We start from the raw sequence: 13,236 nt of genomic DNA, 5'->3' as shown, positions 1-13,236 counted from the left end.
GAGCTGCGGAGAACTTTGTTTGTGTTCTCAGGCCAATGGCGGCTCGGGCCCGGGCCCGTTCCAGGGCTGTTCCTCATCTCCGCCTTTGCCCTCCCACAGCCCGGGGGGCCCTGAGAGCGCGGGCCGAGGCTGGGCCGTGTGCAGAGCCCGGCCCTCGCTGCCATTGGCTGATTGTGCCAATGTCACTCCTGGTTGTCGCGCGCTGATTGGGCAGAGCAGCAAAGGCGCCATTGTGGCAGCGTCTGTGCGGGCCCGGCAGCGGCGGCAGCGGCCGGAGCCCGGGGAGGCGGCGGCGGAGCTCGGAGGCGGCCCCAGCGCAGGTGGGAGCCGCGCTCGGTTGTGCGGGGGCTCGGGGCTCGCTGCGGGCCGAGGGGGCGGCAGGGGGCTCTGGCGGGTTGGTTGTGCCGGTGCCGGCCCGTGTTGGCGCTGGGCTGAGGGCGCTGCGGGAGCGGCTGCCCGCGGTCTCCTTCCCGCTGGGGCCTCGGCAGGAGCCGGTGCCGGAGCAGCGCTGGCTCGTCCCGGTTGCTGTGGGTGGCACAGAGGTGTCTGCCCTGTGCCCGGGGCTGTGCGGGAAAATTCCCGTGGCCAGAGGTTTGTGTGCCCGCAGGAGACAGAGGAGTCCTGTAAAAGTGACTTTATTGATGAACAAAGGGAGACGCCATGCGGCATTTGCCATGCGGTCTCTAAAGCGCCGCCTCCTTTTTATCCTCATTTTCCCTTCTGCACCTCCCTCTCCACTTCCCTACTGGCTGAGGTACTTGGAGGGTTCAGACTTCCCGATCCACCTACTGCATGTCCCTCCTAATATGCACTCCTACTACGATATTAATCTTACTGCTTTCAATCCCTCCTTCTCTCATTTTCTCAAGAATTGCCTTTACGAACTTTTAATTTCCATCGACTCAATCTCTTTTCCTGCATCCTGTTTGACGCAAGGTGTCGTGCATGGTAAAAAGCTGAGAGTTTCTGCAGCACGTCAAAGGAGGAGCAGCATTCGTTTAAGCCATGGTCTGCCAGGAAACCACGAAAACGTGTCCCATTCCCTTCCTTTCCACATTTGACCGGAATATGAGCTACTTTCTCACTTCCTTTGTTATCTGTTTCACCACTTTTCCTTTGTGATCTGTTTGCAAACAGCAGTTTGAGTCATTTAATTTTCCACAAACTTCTCCACTTTCTGTTAATAGATCATCTGATTCCATTCCATCGGGAAACGTTGCATTCCTCATCTGAGTGGATTGGTCGGGAAGAAGGTGAGGAGCTGGAGCTGTCTGGTTGGGTGTTATTTTGAGGACATTGTGTAATCTAATTATGCCATTGAAATGATAAATGACTTCTCTGTCTCCTGATATGAATTCGTTAGGGCTACCTGGGGCTGGTCCATGGTGTTGTAGGATTTGTTCTGGTGTCTGTTCATCTTTTTTCCAGTTTTGGGGTGCTCCCTGCAGCCAGGGCTGCATCCATTGACCACGTTAATCTTATGAAATCATCAAATACTTGGATCCCCAACTTGTTTCTCTGGATTAGCAAAAACACCCCAGTGCTCTGGAGAGAGGGATGATACTCCCCCCCCCCCCCTATTTTTCATGAAGGTTGCACAAAATTCTGCGTTTGCTGTTTCCCTTTGCAGCTTAACCAGTTTCTGTTGCAGTCAGATATCCTCACTATGGGCTCTGCCTTTAGTTGTGCAAATTCCATCTGTGCAAGCAGGCAGAGCTTGGAGTGGGGGACAGAGGAAATCTGCAAAATTCCTCCCCCAGGCAAGAATAGTTTGGTAAATTGTCCATACATTTCTTCAGCAGAGTTAATTTGCATTTCTAAAGCTGCTCTCCTGACTCTGCCTGGAATGAATCTTATAAAAGTAGGATTATTAAGAAAAAACCTTCTAATGGTGTAGTCTTGTCACCAAAACTGCGGGAAGAACTAAAACTCTTCAACAGCATTTCTACTGTTAGAGAATCAAGGAATTGCTTGATTCTGGCCAGGATGTGTAGCAGAAATCATTTCATCCACAAATAGCCCGGGTGTGCAGAGAAAATCATTCCATGACACGTGAGTTTTACTAGATTTTCCCTTAACTTTTTACAGTTTGAACCCATAGAAATCCATTGGTTTAATGTTCATTGCTTCCAAGTTGTGTAGTTGTTACTATTTAATTTCCTATCGGACCCGAATTTCTTCCCCTCTATATTAATTAGGTCCGCACTCCTGGATTTCCTTCTCAGCCTTTTCCAGACCAGGCATCTCCAACTATGCCAGGGGCAGTGTCTGGGGTGGGTGTTCCTTGATGTTTGCTGATGGCCTTAATGGTCGTTATCTTTGTGAGTATCTTTTGGGCTATTCCCAGTCTATTGAGATGTTAAACTCCTCTCTGTTGAGTGGAGGAACATTCCTTAGAAATCTCTTTAAAATTCGTTTCCCCAATGCAAAGCACATGAAGCCTGAGTAGAGAAATAGATTTTTAAAATTACACTCGGTATATTTTCCGACCATGGAATCCCGGGCAGCCCAGTGTGTGAGTGTAACTGAGGGGCAGAGTGGAATTGTGCCGTTGTCTTCCCCAGCAGCTGTGGCAGTGCAGGCACAGAAAGCAGCGAAGCTCCAGCAGTGGCAGCAAGGATTGGCCCCAGTGTGTGGAGATGCCAAAGGAGGGTGCCCAGGCAGAGGATTTCAGCAGAGGATCTGTGGGCAGGCCCAGGGGCTTGGCCCGATGTGGAGCCCTGGCTGCTGCTGCGTTGCCTTCAGTGCAGGGTCGGTGGTGCCCTCCCATGCTGCTCCTGCAGCCGGGAAGTCCAAATTCCTTTGGCATGGCCCTATTTAATATCCACATCCCATTCCAATTTCTTTTCTGACTCTGGTAGAGCCATGGCTGTGGCGTCAATCACTTTGTTTTTTCATTTTCTCAAGTTTTGTTCTTTTTCTTATGTCCATACCATAATACTAGGGCTGTCTGGGGTTAAAAAGTCGTACAATATTCTGGCTGGAACAGAGAATCCTCAATGCAGGTTCTGCAAATCCCTGTTAATCCTCAGAATTGTCCCAGCTGTTTTTTAGTGCTGGGTAATATTGCTTCTGAGATTCCCTAGTCCCTCTCTGGGTTAATACACCACAAACCTTGAGTCAAAATATGTCCGAAATATTTTACTTTTTTCTCCACCATTTGCGCTGTTTTTTCAAATAATCAAAAATATTTTTTAGCCTGAACATTCAGCCATTTCACAGAGGCTTCTTCTGCTGCTTCTTGTCCTCCTGATTGCAGCAAGTCATCCACATCCTGCATTAACCCAATCCCTGGGGTGGGGTAAATTCGTGTGATATTATCTGCAAGATTTGCCCCAATAAGGCTGGTGCTTCCGTGCATCCCTGCAGAAGGACCGTCCATGTCTTTTCCATTTTCCCTTCTACCTCTTGTTCCCACTCAAAGGCAAAATCCAGTTTACCATCCTGTGTAAGTGGGCATCCCCAGAAAGCATCTTTGCCATCAAGGACTGAATGGTGTCAGTGTGAGGAGGGCACCTGGTTGAAGATGGTGTAAGGATGTGAGAGCCCCTGGGTGCTGGGGCCCCCTTGGGCCCTGGGGTTCATCCCTCAGGGACTGTAGAAACTCTGCCATGGCCTTTGCCTTCCCCTTGGCCTTTTCCTCCTCCCTTCTTGCATTCCCCTGCTGTGCCTTTGTGACCAAGTGCTCCAGGGGCTTCTTCTGCCCCTCCTGCAGCCCCCTCAGTGCCTGGGGGTGCTCATCCTCTGACAGCTGCTGAGCTTTCTGCTAAATCATTCCTTTCTGCAGTGACCCAAGGAAAATGTTTAAAAGCGAATCTGGATGCTTGCCCGTCCAATCCCCATTTCCCAGCTGTTCCTTCGTGCTGCTCCTTGTGCTGTGGCTGCCGTGGCCAGCCCGTATCCCAGAGCCGGTGCCTGTCCTGCCGCAGTGTCCAAACGCGGCCCCCCCGGCGGGCAGGGCCGGCAGCTCCACGGGGCCGGGCAGCGGCCGGGGCGTCCCGCAGCCTCCTGGGGGCCGGGGGCCACTGCCGGGCCTGCAATTGCCGGGGGGTGCTGGGCTCAGGCAGCGCCCGGCGCTGAGCCCCGGCTGCCCCACAGCCCCGGCCCGGCCCCGCAGCTCCCCACAGGCCCCCAGCCCGTGCTCCCGGTGCCGCCCCTCTGCGCCCGCTCCTGCCGCTGCCCAGCACAGAGAAACCCCCTGCAATCCTGACCTCCTTGTGTGCCTGTCCTGGCAACCGGGGATACAAAGGATCTGCAGCAGCTGGGAAATTCTGAGAATCAAACCCTGCTGAAAAACAACCCCATCCTCAGTGTTTTCCTTTCCTCCTCTTTTCCATCTTCCATTTTCTTACCATAAGATTCTTCCTGCTTCTTCTTGCCTGAACCATATTCCTGCACACTCCCCTTCACCCAATCCCTTCCCAGCACACCAACAACCTCCATCCCCTGTTGTCTAAATCCCTTCTGGACTTCCCTTATTGTGCTGCTGGGTTTCTATGTCCTTGATTACCTCTGGTAGAATGTGCAAACTCCCTCAACATGCTCCCAAGGGACCCTTCAGAGATATTTTGGGATCCTCATCCCTCTGGCCAGGAGCCCTTCCTGGCTTTTCCTTTGTACCCTCCACGGGTGCCCTGCCATGTTCAGTCCCCGAAGATGCCACTGTAGTCACTGCTGAGATTTTCAGTGCTCTCTGGCTGCCGACTCTTCCCAGCCCCCCTGATCTGTCACTTGTCTGTCTCCTGGCCCCAGCGCCCCCCTGGATGGGAATTTGGGGAGGTGGGAGGGGGGAGCGCCAAGGCCGGGCCCCCCCGCGCTGTGGTGGCGGCAGCGGCTGCAGTGGGGAGCGAGTGCGGGCGGGAGCGGCCGAGAGCCCAGCGCTGCCCCAGCCCGAGCTGCCCCAGCTCCATCGCTGCCCCTGCGCTGGGATGCTGTGGGTTTGGGGGGAAGAGGGAGCCGGCAGTGGGTGCTGGGCCTGGGGGCAGCAGGAGAAGGGAAGGGGAAGCAAGGTTGAAGAACAAAATGGTCAACTAATGCATATGGGAGGAGCAGGTGGGATTGTGCATGAGAAGGAGGAATAGTAGGAGGAAGAGGAATGTGAGGAAAAGCAGAGACACAGGAGGAGCAGAAATGGGAAGCAGCACAAGATTCCAAACCTACAGCGTCCCTCCAGTCCCAGCGTGTTGGCCCCCCCCTCCACATTCAGCAGGTGACTGGAGAGGGGGATCCACCATTTTCAGAGGGGTGAACCTTGTTGTTTCTGAGCTTTATTGGGCTAAGACGTGGTGCTTTGTTTTTTTGCTGGGCCTGAATCTTTATATTTTGCAGGGGGTTTTGGCTGAATCTTGGTTTTTTGGGAGTTTTTGATCTGCGTCTTGATATTTGGAGGATTTTTGTGATCAGTCTGGGTGTTTGGGAGGTCCTTACAAACACAGGATGCCCAGTGTCTTCCTCAGCTGCACATCGGTTGGAAGAACCTCTAGCTCAAGGCAGTCCCCTCTTGTTTTTTCCCCAAACCAGGATTCTTCATTCCCATGGGGTGGGCAGATGGCGGAGGAGGAAAATTTCCTGGGATCCCTCAGGAGGAGGGGCTGGAAACCCAGCCCAGTGAGCTGTGAGGAGGAAAGACCCTCCCTGAGCCGGGAAGGCGGCCGGAGATCCAGGCAGAGCTCAGAGCTGGTGGAGAAGTCTCCTGGAAGGCAGAAGCCCCACAAGTGCTTGGAATGTGGGAAGGGTTTCAGGTGGAGCTCCCATCTGATCCGGCACCGGGTGATCCACACTGGGGAGAAGCCCTATGAGTGTGAGGAATGTGGGAAGGGATTCAGAGACAGCTCCCATCTGATCCGGCACCAGATGATCCACACTGGGGAAAAGCCCTACGAGTGTGGGAAATGTGGGAAGAGCTTCAGAGACATCTCTGGTCTAATGCAGCACCAGGTGGTTCACACAGGGGAACGGCCCTACACCTGCTTGGAATGTGGGAAGAGCTTTGGACAGATCTCCAACCTGAGATACCACCAGCGCATCCACACCGGGGAGAGGCCCTACGAGTGTCCCAAGTGTGGGAAGAGGTTTCAGAGAAGCTCCAATCTCCTTGTACATGAGCGGATTCACACAGAGGAGAGGCCCTTCCGCTGCCCCGACTGTGGGAAGGGCTTCCAGCAGAACTCCAACCTCATCAGGCACCGGCGCATCCACACTGGGGAGAGGCCCTACGAGTGTCCTGAGTGTGGGAAGAGCTTCTCCAGGAGCTCCGACTTGACCCGACACCAACGGAGGCTCCACTAAGGGAAGCCCTGTGAGTGTCCCGAGTGTGGGAAGAGCTTCGTGCTCTGCTCCAGCTCCATCCCCCATGGGAGGATCGGTGTTGGATGATCCCCAGTGACCCCCGTTGGGCAGAGCCTTGGTGATCCGTGGTCCTGGTGATCCGTGTTGGGAAGACACCTGGCTGGGGGAGCTCTGCATCATCCTGTCTCCCTGGATGAATGCAGGGACAGGAACGTCCATTGGGATGGAAACCAACATTGGGAATTCCTTGGGGAGAGTGAATTTGTTGATGTTCAACCCCAGAAAATCTTCTGTTTTCAGTCCTATCTTCTGGTGGCTTCAAGGAATACTGAATGGTCTTGGTGGTCTTTTCCATCCTCAGAGATTCCAGGATTTTGATTTTTGATTTTTTTGATTGTCCAAGGGTGTTTTCCACAGCAAAATGGTGATGAACTGGGGCAAAGACCAAGATTTTGGAGACAGTGGGGTGGAAACACCTCCAAAAGTATTCTTCCCTCACTCCTTCCCTGCTGGATTCTCAGCCAGCATGGACACAGAAATCCTTTTATTTTGGGCTGGATTTGCTTTTCATTTCTCTTCATCTCTTTAAAACATCCAATCTTGGGATAAAAATAAAGACACTGAACTGAGACTTGGGTAGGGAGAAAGACATGGTAGTACACAGACATGGAGAGTGACATGGGGACACATGGACATGGAGAGGGACGTGGCCATTCCTGGGGACATGGGGGGACACGGGCGTGGATGGAGATGTGGGGGACAGTGACAGGGATGGAAACATGGTGGGGACACAGCCATGGGTGAGGACATGGTGGGACATGGCCAGTGACATGTGGGGACACGGCCACGGCCGGTGCCATGGGGGGAACTTGCAGGGGCTGTGGGGGATGCTGGCTTGGAGGGAGTTGAGGGTTCCTGGCAGGGACTTGGGGCTCGCTGAGGCCTTTGGGGACCCCAGGCCGAGCGGCTCCGGCTGCGCTGGGAGACCCTGGCGGAGGTTCTGGGGCAGCTGCTCAAGGACCCCCTGCCCTGGAGCCCCAGCCGGGCATTGGGCTCCTGGAAGGGAATGAACGTCCTTGTCCCCAGCAGGGAAATCCCAGCACCCCCAGGGTGTCAGGGGCAGGTGAGAGGCCACAACAGGGAGAGGAAAGCCAGACAGAGCTGTCCTCCTCCAAAACTGCACACTATAAATTGCAATACTTTGGGATTCCACCAGAAAGAAGATTTCAAGACGTGCCTGAATTGAAGGAAAGGGGAATGGGACTCCCAGAGATAGCAGGAGGGGCCTGGAAACCTCAAAAAGAAGCATGAGGTCGGGGTGGATGAGTGGGGGACAGTGGAAAAGGGCTGGAAGAGCATGGGAAAAGAGGTGGCTGGTACCCCTAAAGAATTGGTCAGGGCCCTGGGACCACCAAATTGCACTGAGAGATGTCCCACACCACCTTCCTTTCTAGTCCTGCCTCCTCTCCAGTCCTTCTCCCAGTCCTTCCTCAGCCCCCCTCCATCCCTTTTCTTGCTCCCCCTGGGCCCAGCACCCACCCTTCACCCCCCCTGTTTTCCCAACACCATCATATCCTGTGGTAGGAGCTGGGATGGAGCCAGGGCAGGTCGGGCTGGGGCAGCGCTGGGCTCTTGGGCCAGCCTGGGCACCCCCCCATGCACCCCCTCCCCAAATTCCCCTGTTTGTTTATTGGGGTCCTGGCACCTTTGGGTTTGGCACGGTGTCGTGTTGGGGTTCAGGGTCCCCCCAAGGTCCCCCAGAGTAGGGTGAGAATGGGGGGACACCACCATTCCTGGGGGTCCCCATTCCTGATCCATGCTGGGGCCAGTTCTGCGACCCCCCCCATCATGGCTCCCCCTGCGGGGTCCCTCCAAGTCCTTCCCCACTGGCCCGCAATAAACAGGACCAGGCAAACTGGGAAGCTTTATTGGGAATACTGGGAGCAGCTGTTCGGGGGTAGAGTGACACCGGGCTGGGGGTCCCCGGGGGGAGCACACACGTTCACCCGAGTCCCGCTGGCCCCAGACAGGTGAGCTCCCAGCAGCACCAGTAGCACCAGTAGGGCCCCAGCTCCCCCGACACGCCCCATGCCCAGCGCCGGGCGGTGCCGCCAGCCCCAAAGCAGCCGCGCTGTGCCCTGGGGGGGTCCCCACGGCCCCGCCCCACGCGGCACTGGGAGCACCAGTCCGGACCAGTTGGAAGCGTGGGCGGGCGGCACCAGAACCCACGGAACTGAGTCCACCACAAGGCGTTTAGAACCCCCAAAATTGGCGGAAACCATCAGGATTCTCCCAAAAAAGGGGTCACATCTGCCACTAAACTAACCGGGAAATCCCCCAAAGCGTTTATGACCCTCTAAAACTGGTAGAAAGCACCAGGATCTTCCCTAATATCAACTTCTGTGCTAGTTACACCTGGGGAGAAGAAACTCAAGAGAGAAATTCTCTGTGTGAGAACTCCCTCTGGGAGTTGATGGGACCAATTGGAGGCTGGTTTGGTTATTGACAGCCTGAACAACCAATTGCAGAAAGTTAGTTCGCTCGGTGAGCACACATTTTGAAGGCGGTAACCCGGGAAAAAACTCTCTTTTATTTCCGGTGGCTGAGCAGGTAACAACGGCCCAGCCCGGGCTCCCTCCCATGTGGGGGGAGCTCGGGAGGCCGCTGGGCCCCGTTTGCAAACCAGGGAACCCGATGGCCGGGGGAGGAAAGGCTCATTGATGAGACCTTAGCCCGGCTTCCTCCCCTACGAGCCCGCGGCTCTGGGGGGGCCCGGCTCCTGCTGCTGGCTCGGAGCAGCTTTGGAGGGGCCGAGCCCGCCCAGCCCCCGCACGGCCTGGGGGAGGCAGCCGGGCCCTGTCTGCAAGCAGGGGTGGCCATGGGCAGTGCGGGGCTGCAGCAAGCTCCAGAAAAGCTGATTAACATCTCAGCCGCCCCCACACCCAGCGCCGAGACTTCTGTGTGAAACTTTAACTCTTTAGTGCTCAGGTAAGATTGTGCAGACCTCCGGCTTTCCTTTGAATATGAGAGGGGAAACGGGAGATGCTCCAAAATCAGTGAAGCAAGAGCTAAGTTTCTTTAGATGAAAGGAGAATGAGGAGATGCTGTGAAGATGGCTGAAAATCCTTTTGTAAGATTGTAGGGATGAACTGATGTACTGAATATTCCTATAAACCATGCAGAAAGACACGGGGAGGTTGCAGATGTTCCATTTGGTAGATTGTTAATCAAAGGCATCTGTGTTGAGAATCCTTCGCCCCGAGGAGAAAAGGGGATCTCTTTTTCTGGAGATGGAGCATGAACAGAGAGAAAGAGTGATGAAGAAAATGTTTGGTTTGGAACAGTTAATTCTTAAAAGTAAATACCCCGTGAGTATGGCCCATAAGCACAGCTTTGGGAAAGCTGTGAAGATGGGAGGAACTTCACGACTTTGCAAGTTTTTTCCCAGGCAGATGTAAATCGTGAAAGTGAAGCCATGAGAGGACTGGTTTTTACCCTTCTTGTGGTGAAGTCACTATGGCCTGACAAGAGGAAACTTCTCTCTCCAAAGTGAACTGAAAAGGACTATTTACCTTGGGAACTGGCTGAAGTAGTTTTTTGTATGTTTGTTTTGTTGTTATGAAGGTTGGGAGAGGGAAGGAAGGAGTGCTCTAGAGATCTTATTCTGAATTTGCTTTTCTTTCTCTTTCTTTGTGTAGTTAATAAAGTTTTTTATACCCTTTTTAAGTTTTAGGCCTGCCTTGCTCTTTTGCTCCTGGTTCTGTCTCACAGCAGAAAAATTAGTATATTTAAATTGGCAAAACTATAACAATGGAGGAGAGTGTCAGCAGCTGCAGCTAAGGGCTCGTGTCCCATCAGAGTCTCTAACGATGGCACCAACGCTGCTGCCTTGCAACAGCCGACTCTGGAAGGCGAGTGTGCCCTTGAGCAGAGCCGCTGAGGTCAGTCAGGGGGACAGGCTGCAGCTGAAGCTGCCAAGCGTTGCTGTGATTCTGGCAAGGCAAGAGAAAACCATGGTGACCACTTTCCCTGACACCCTTTGCCAAGCCACGAAAAATTGTGCACACAGCATCCCCTCTTTTGGCATCCTGTCTGGTGTGCATGTCTTCCTGAGGAGGTACAAGCCTTCTGGGTGCTGCTGTTCCTGTGCACACTCTGGTCATTTTTCTCTGGTGTCCAGAGCCACGCTGACAGCAGGAGCTCCACAGGCCAGCTCCAGGAGACATCGTTCTTGCCATGGTGGCAGCAGCTCTGTGGGTCCCGAGCTCAGTGTCAGGCGAGTCTTGGCCACACAGCACAGTGGCCTGGACAGCTCTGGGGACCTGGGCTGATCGCCAGCGCTGCCACTTCCCACTGCTCCTCGCCTGCAGCAGCCAGTGGCCGTGCTCCAGCAGGGCCTCCTTGTCCCTCCCTGCCCCTCCTTGTCCCTGGCCAAAGCAGCCTGGGCACCTCGGGGCTGGCCCCACCGTCCTGCTGAGGCCAGGCCTCGAGGGCTTCTGCCACAGGCACCAGAGACGCGTCGGGGAAGTGCCAGAGCAGCCGGCTGGCAGGAAGAAGGTGGCTGTCTGGGGGCTGCTTGTGGCCTCTGCCACCCAGTTCCTCAGGGCTTCCCACCAACCCATCCACACAAGTCCTCCTGGCCCATCACAGCCTCCCGCCACCCAGCGCCACACGCATCCCCCTCACGCCTTCCCACTGCCTTCTCCGGGCAGGCCTTGGCAGCACCGCAGCCCTTCATGGCCTCCCACTGTCCCGTGCCCTCCACGCCTCCCCCAGGCCTGCCTGGCTGCTGAAGGAGCTCCAGAGGAGCCGCATCAAGAGGCACCTCAGAGCCCTCAGCAATCCAGTCAGCAACACACGGGCAGGACACAGATGGCGCTTCCAGGCTGCCAGAGGGGTGCTGGCCATCTCCAGGGACCGGTCTCTCAGGGATCCCCGCCACAGCTCCGGCCTCTGCCCGCCCGCTCTGTCAGAAGCCTTAAGGCTTCCACAGAACCACCAAAGGCCAAGGGCCTTTTGGCCACTTTCCCTTCCACTCCGCACGCTTGGCCCACTTGCCAAGCACAAGCACCCTTTTTGCCCTCTTCCCCATTGGCCTGAAGACTCTGGGCACCAAAAGAAAGCTCCTGGACCTCTGTGTATGACAACAGCAATTTACTAATCCTACAGTGGGGTGAAATAAAGTCCTTGAAGTGCAGAGGTGTTCCCTGCAGGCTCAGGTGGCCCCAGCAGACGCAGCCTCCCGGATCAGTTCTCCACGGTGCTCACACAGGACAACCAGCCCCCGCGACACAGGGAAGGCCGTGACTTCCAGAGCCGGCGGAATCCATCTCGCACCTGCTGGAGTCGGGAGGAGGGAATGCTCTGTACAACTCTGTTGATGTACAGAGTCTGAAGAGCCAGGCATGAGATGGCAGGGCTGGTGTCATCTGTCATGTCCTGAAGGGCTGGAAGAGAGAGGAACAGAGCCACAGTCAGAGCCTGCATCTGCAGGGACCTGGGGAGACCCTCCTGCCCCATCCCTCCCACACGGCAGCTCTTGCCATGGCCTGGAGGAAGCAGGAGACAGCGAGGATCAGCTGGAAGGCGCTGGCCACGAATGTCCCTCCCGCAGGCCCCTGGAAGGTCTCTGTGCTCTGCCCACGCCGCCCCTCGTGCGCGCAGGGAGCAGAGCCCTCCCAGCCGGGGCAGGGAACGCAGCTGCCAGCGCCAGCCCCCGCTGACAGCCCGCTGGCCTCACTCACCCCTGCACATGAGCTGCAACTCTCGCTGCTGCTCTCTCAGGAACCGCCCGGCCATCCCTGCCAACACAGAGCCTGTCACGGCCCCAGCCGCACAGCTGCCCCGCAGCGGCGCTGCCAGCCCTGCGGCCACAGCAGCGCCTTCCCCTGCAGGGCTCAGGCCCGGCCCTCGCCGCATCCTGACGCCCAAGGACACGGCTGCGAGAGGGCGGCAGCGGCGCCGAGGGCAGGCGGGGCTCCAGAGCCCCGGCCCGGATGGCGCTGCCGGGGCAGCAGGCGGGGCTGGGGCCGAGCTGCGGCGGGGCGGGGAGGGAGCCGGGCTTGTGGCTCACCAAGAAACCTGAGGGCCGCCTCTCGCAGGGGCTCCTGTGGGCTCCGCAGGTACGGCAGCGCCTGGCGCAGCAGCTCGGCCGCTCGGCTCCTGTCCTGTGCCAGCTGGAGAGAGCGGCAGGGCACGGAGGGAAGGGTTGGCGCGGGCTCTGTCCCTTGGCCCCGGCCTGCCCTGCCCGCACAGCCCTGAGCGGGGCAGAGGGCCCGGCAAGGCGCGGGCTTGATGGAGCTCGGGGCTCCATCAGCTCCGGCCCTGGGGCCAGAGGAGCCTGGAGAAGAGCCCGCGTGGGCAGCCCAGGGAAGGGAGCAGCGTTCTTACCAAGCACTCGCCAAACCTCCACATCTGATCCGCCATCAGCAGGTGCTCAAGATCTCTCCTCTTCAGGAAGCTTAGTGCAGAAAGCAGCGTTTCACAAGAGGCCTGCAGAGCAGCAGAGACCCAGAGATGGCACCGCAGCCCAGGGCACAGGAGCTGCCTCCCTGTGCCAAGGCCAGGAGGAGGCTGGAGCCCATGAGGTGCCCGGGTGCAGGGAGACAGCTGAGCCCCCTGCCAGGAGGACAGCAGCGCCCAGGAGTCCTCACCTCTGCCACACGCATGTTCTCATCGTGGCAGTTGAAGAAGAGTGGCAGCAGGCTCTTGCTCACAAGCATCTTGAGGGGCTTTTTACCCTTGGCCGCTACCAACCTCATCACCTCTTGGAAGAGGCGAATGGAGAGCAGCTGCACATGGCGGTTGTCCTGTTGGAAAGGAAGCAAAAGCCCTCCTCATCAGCTGCTCCAGGCCCCTCTGTGCACAGGCCCAAAAATCCACGGGGCACCACACTTGGGGACAGCACCCAGTGGCCGTGGCTGGGGGCACAGAGCCTTACGTTGTCCA

General features: G+C 56.6%; 1 protein-coding gene across 1 annotated transcript in view; it reads left to right on the top strand.

Moving 5' to 3' along the window:
- LOC148218210 (uncharacterized) overlaps positions 1 to 13,236 on the top strand; it is a 224,844-nt gene that overhangs the window by 100,291 nt on the left and 111,317 nt on the right. Inside the window, exon 6 of the mRNA XM_088157923.1 lies at positions 5,772 to 6,116. Coding sequence (XP_088014049.1) covers positions 5,772 to 6,116 — 345 coding nt within the window. The remainder of the gene's footprint in view (positions 1 to 5,771; positions 6,117 to 13,236) is intronic.

The sequence above is a fragment of the Sturnus vulgaris genome, unplaced genomic scaffold, assembly GCF_052056855.1.
Source record: "Sturnus vulgaris isolate bStuVul1 unplaced genomic scaffold, bStuVul1.hap1 Scaffold_194, whole genome shotgun sequence".
Lineage (NCBI taxonomy): Eukaryota > Metazoa > Chordata > Aves > Passeriformes > Sturnidae > Sturnus > Sturnus vulgaris.
This window is presented reverse-complemented; position numbering and strand designations above follow the sequence as displayed.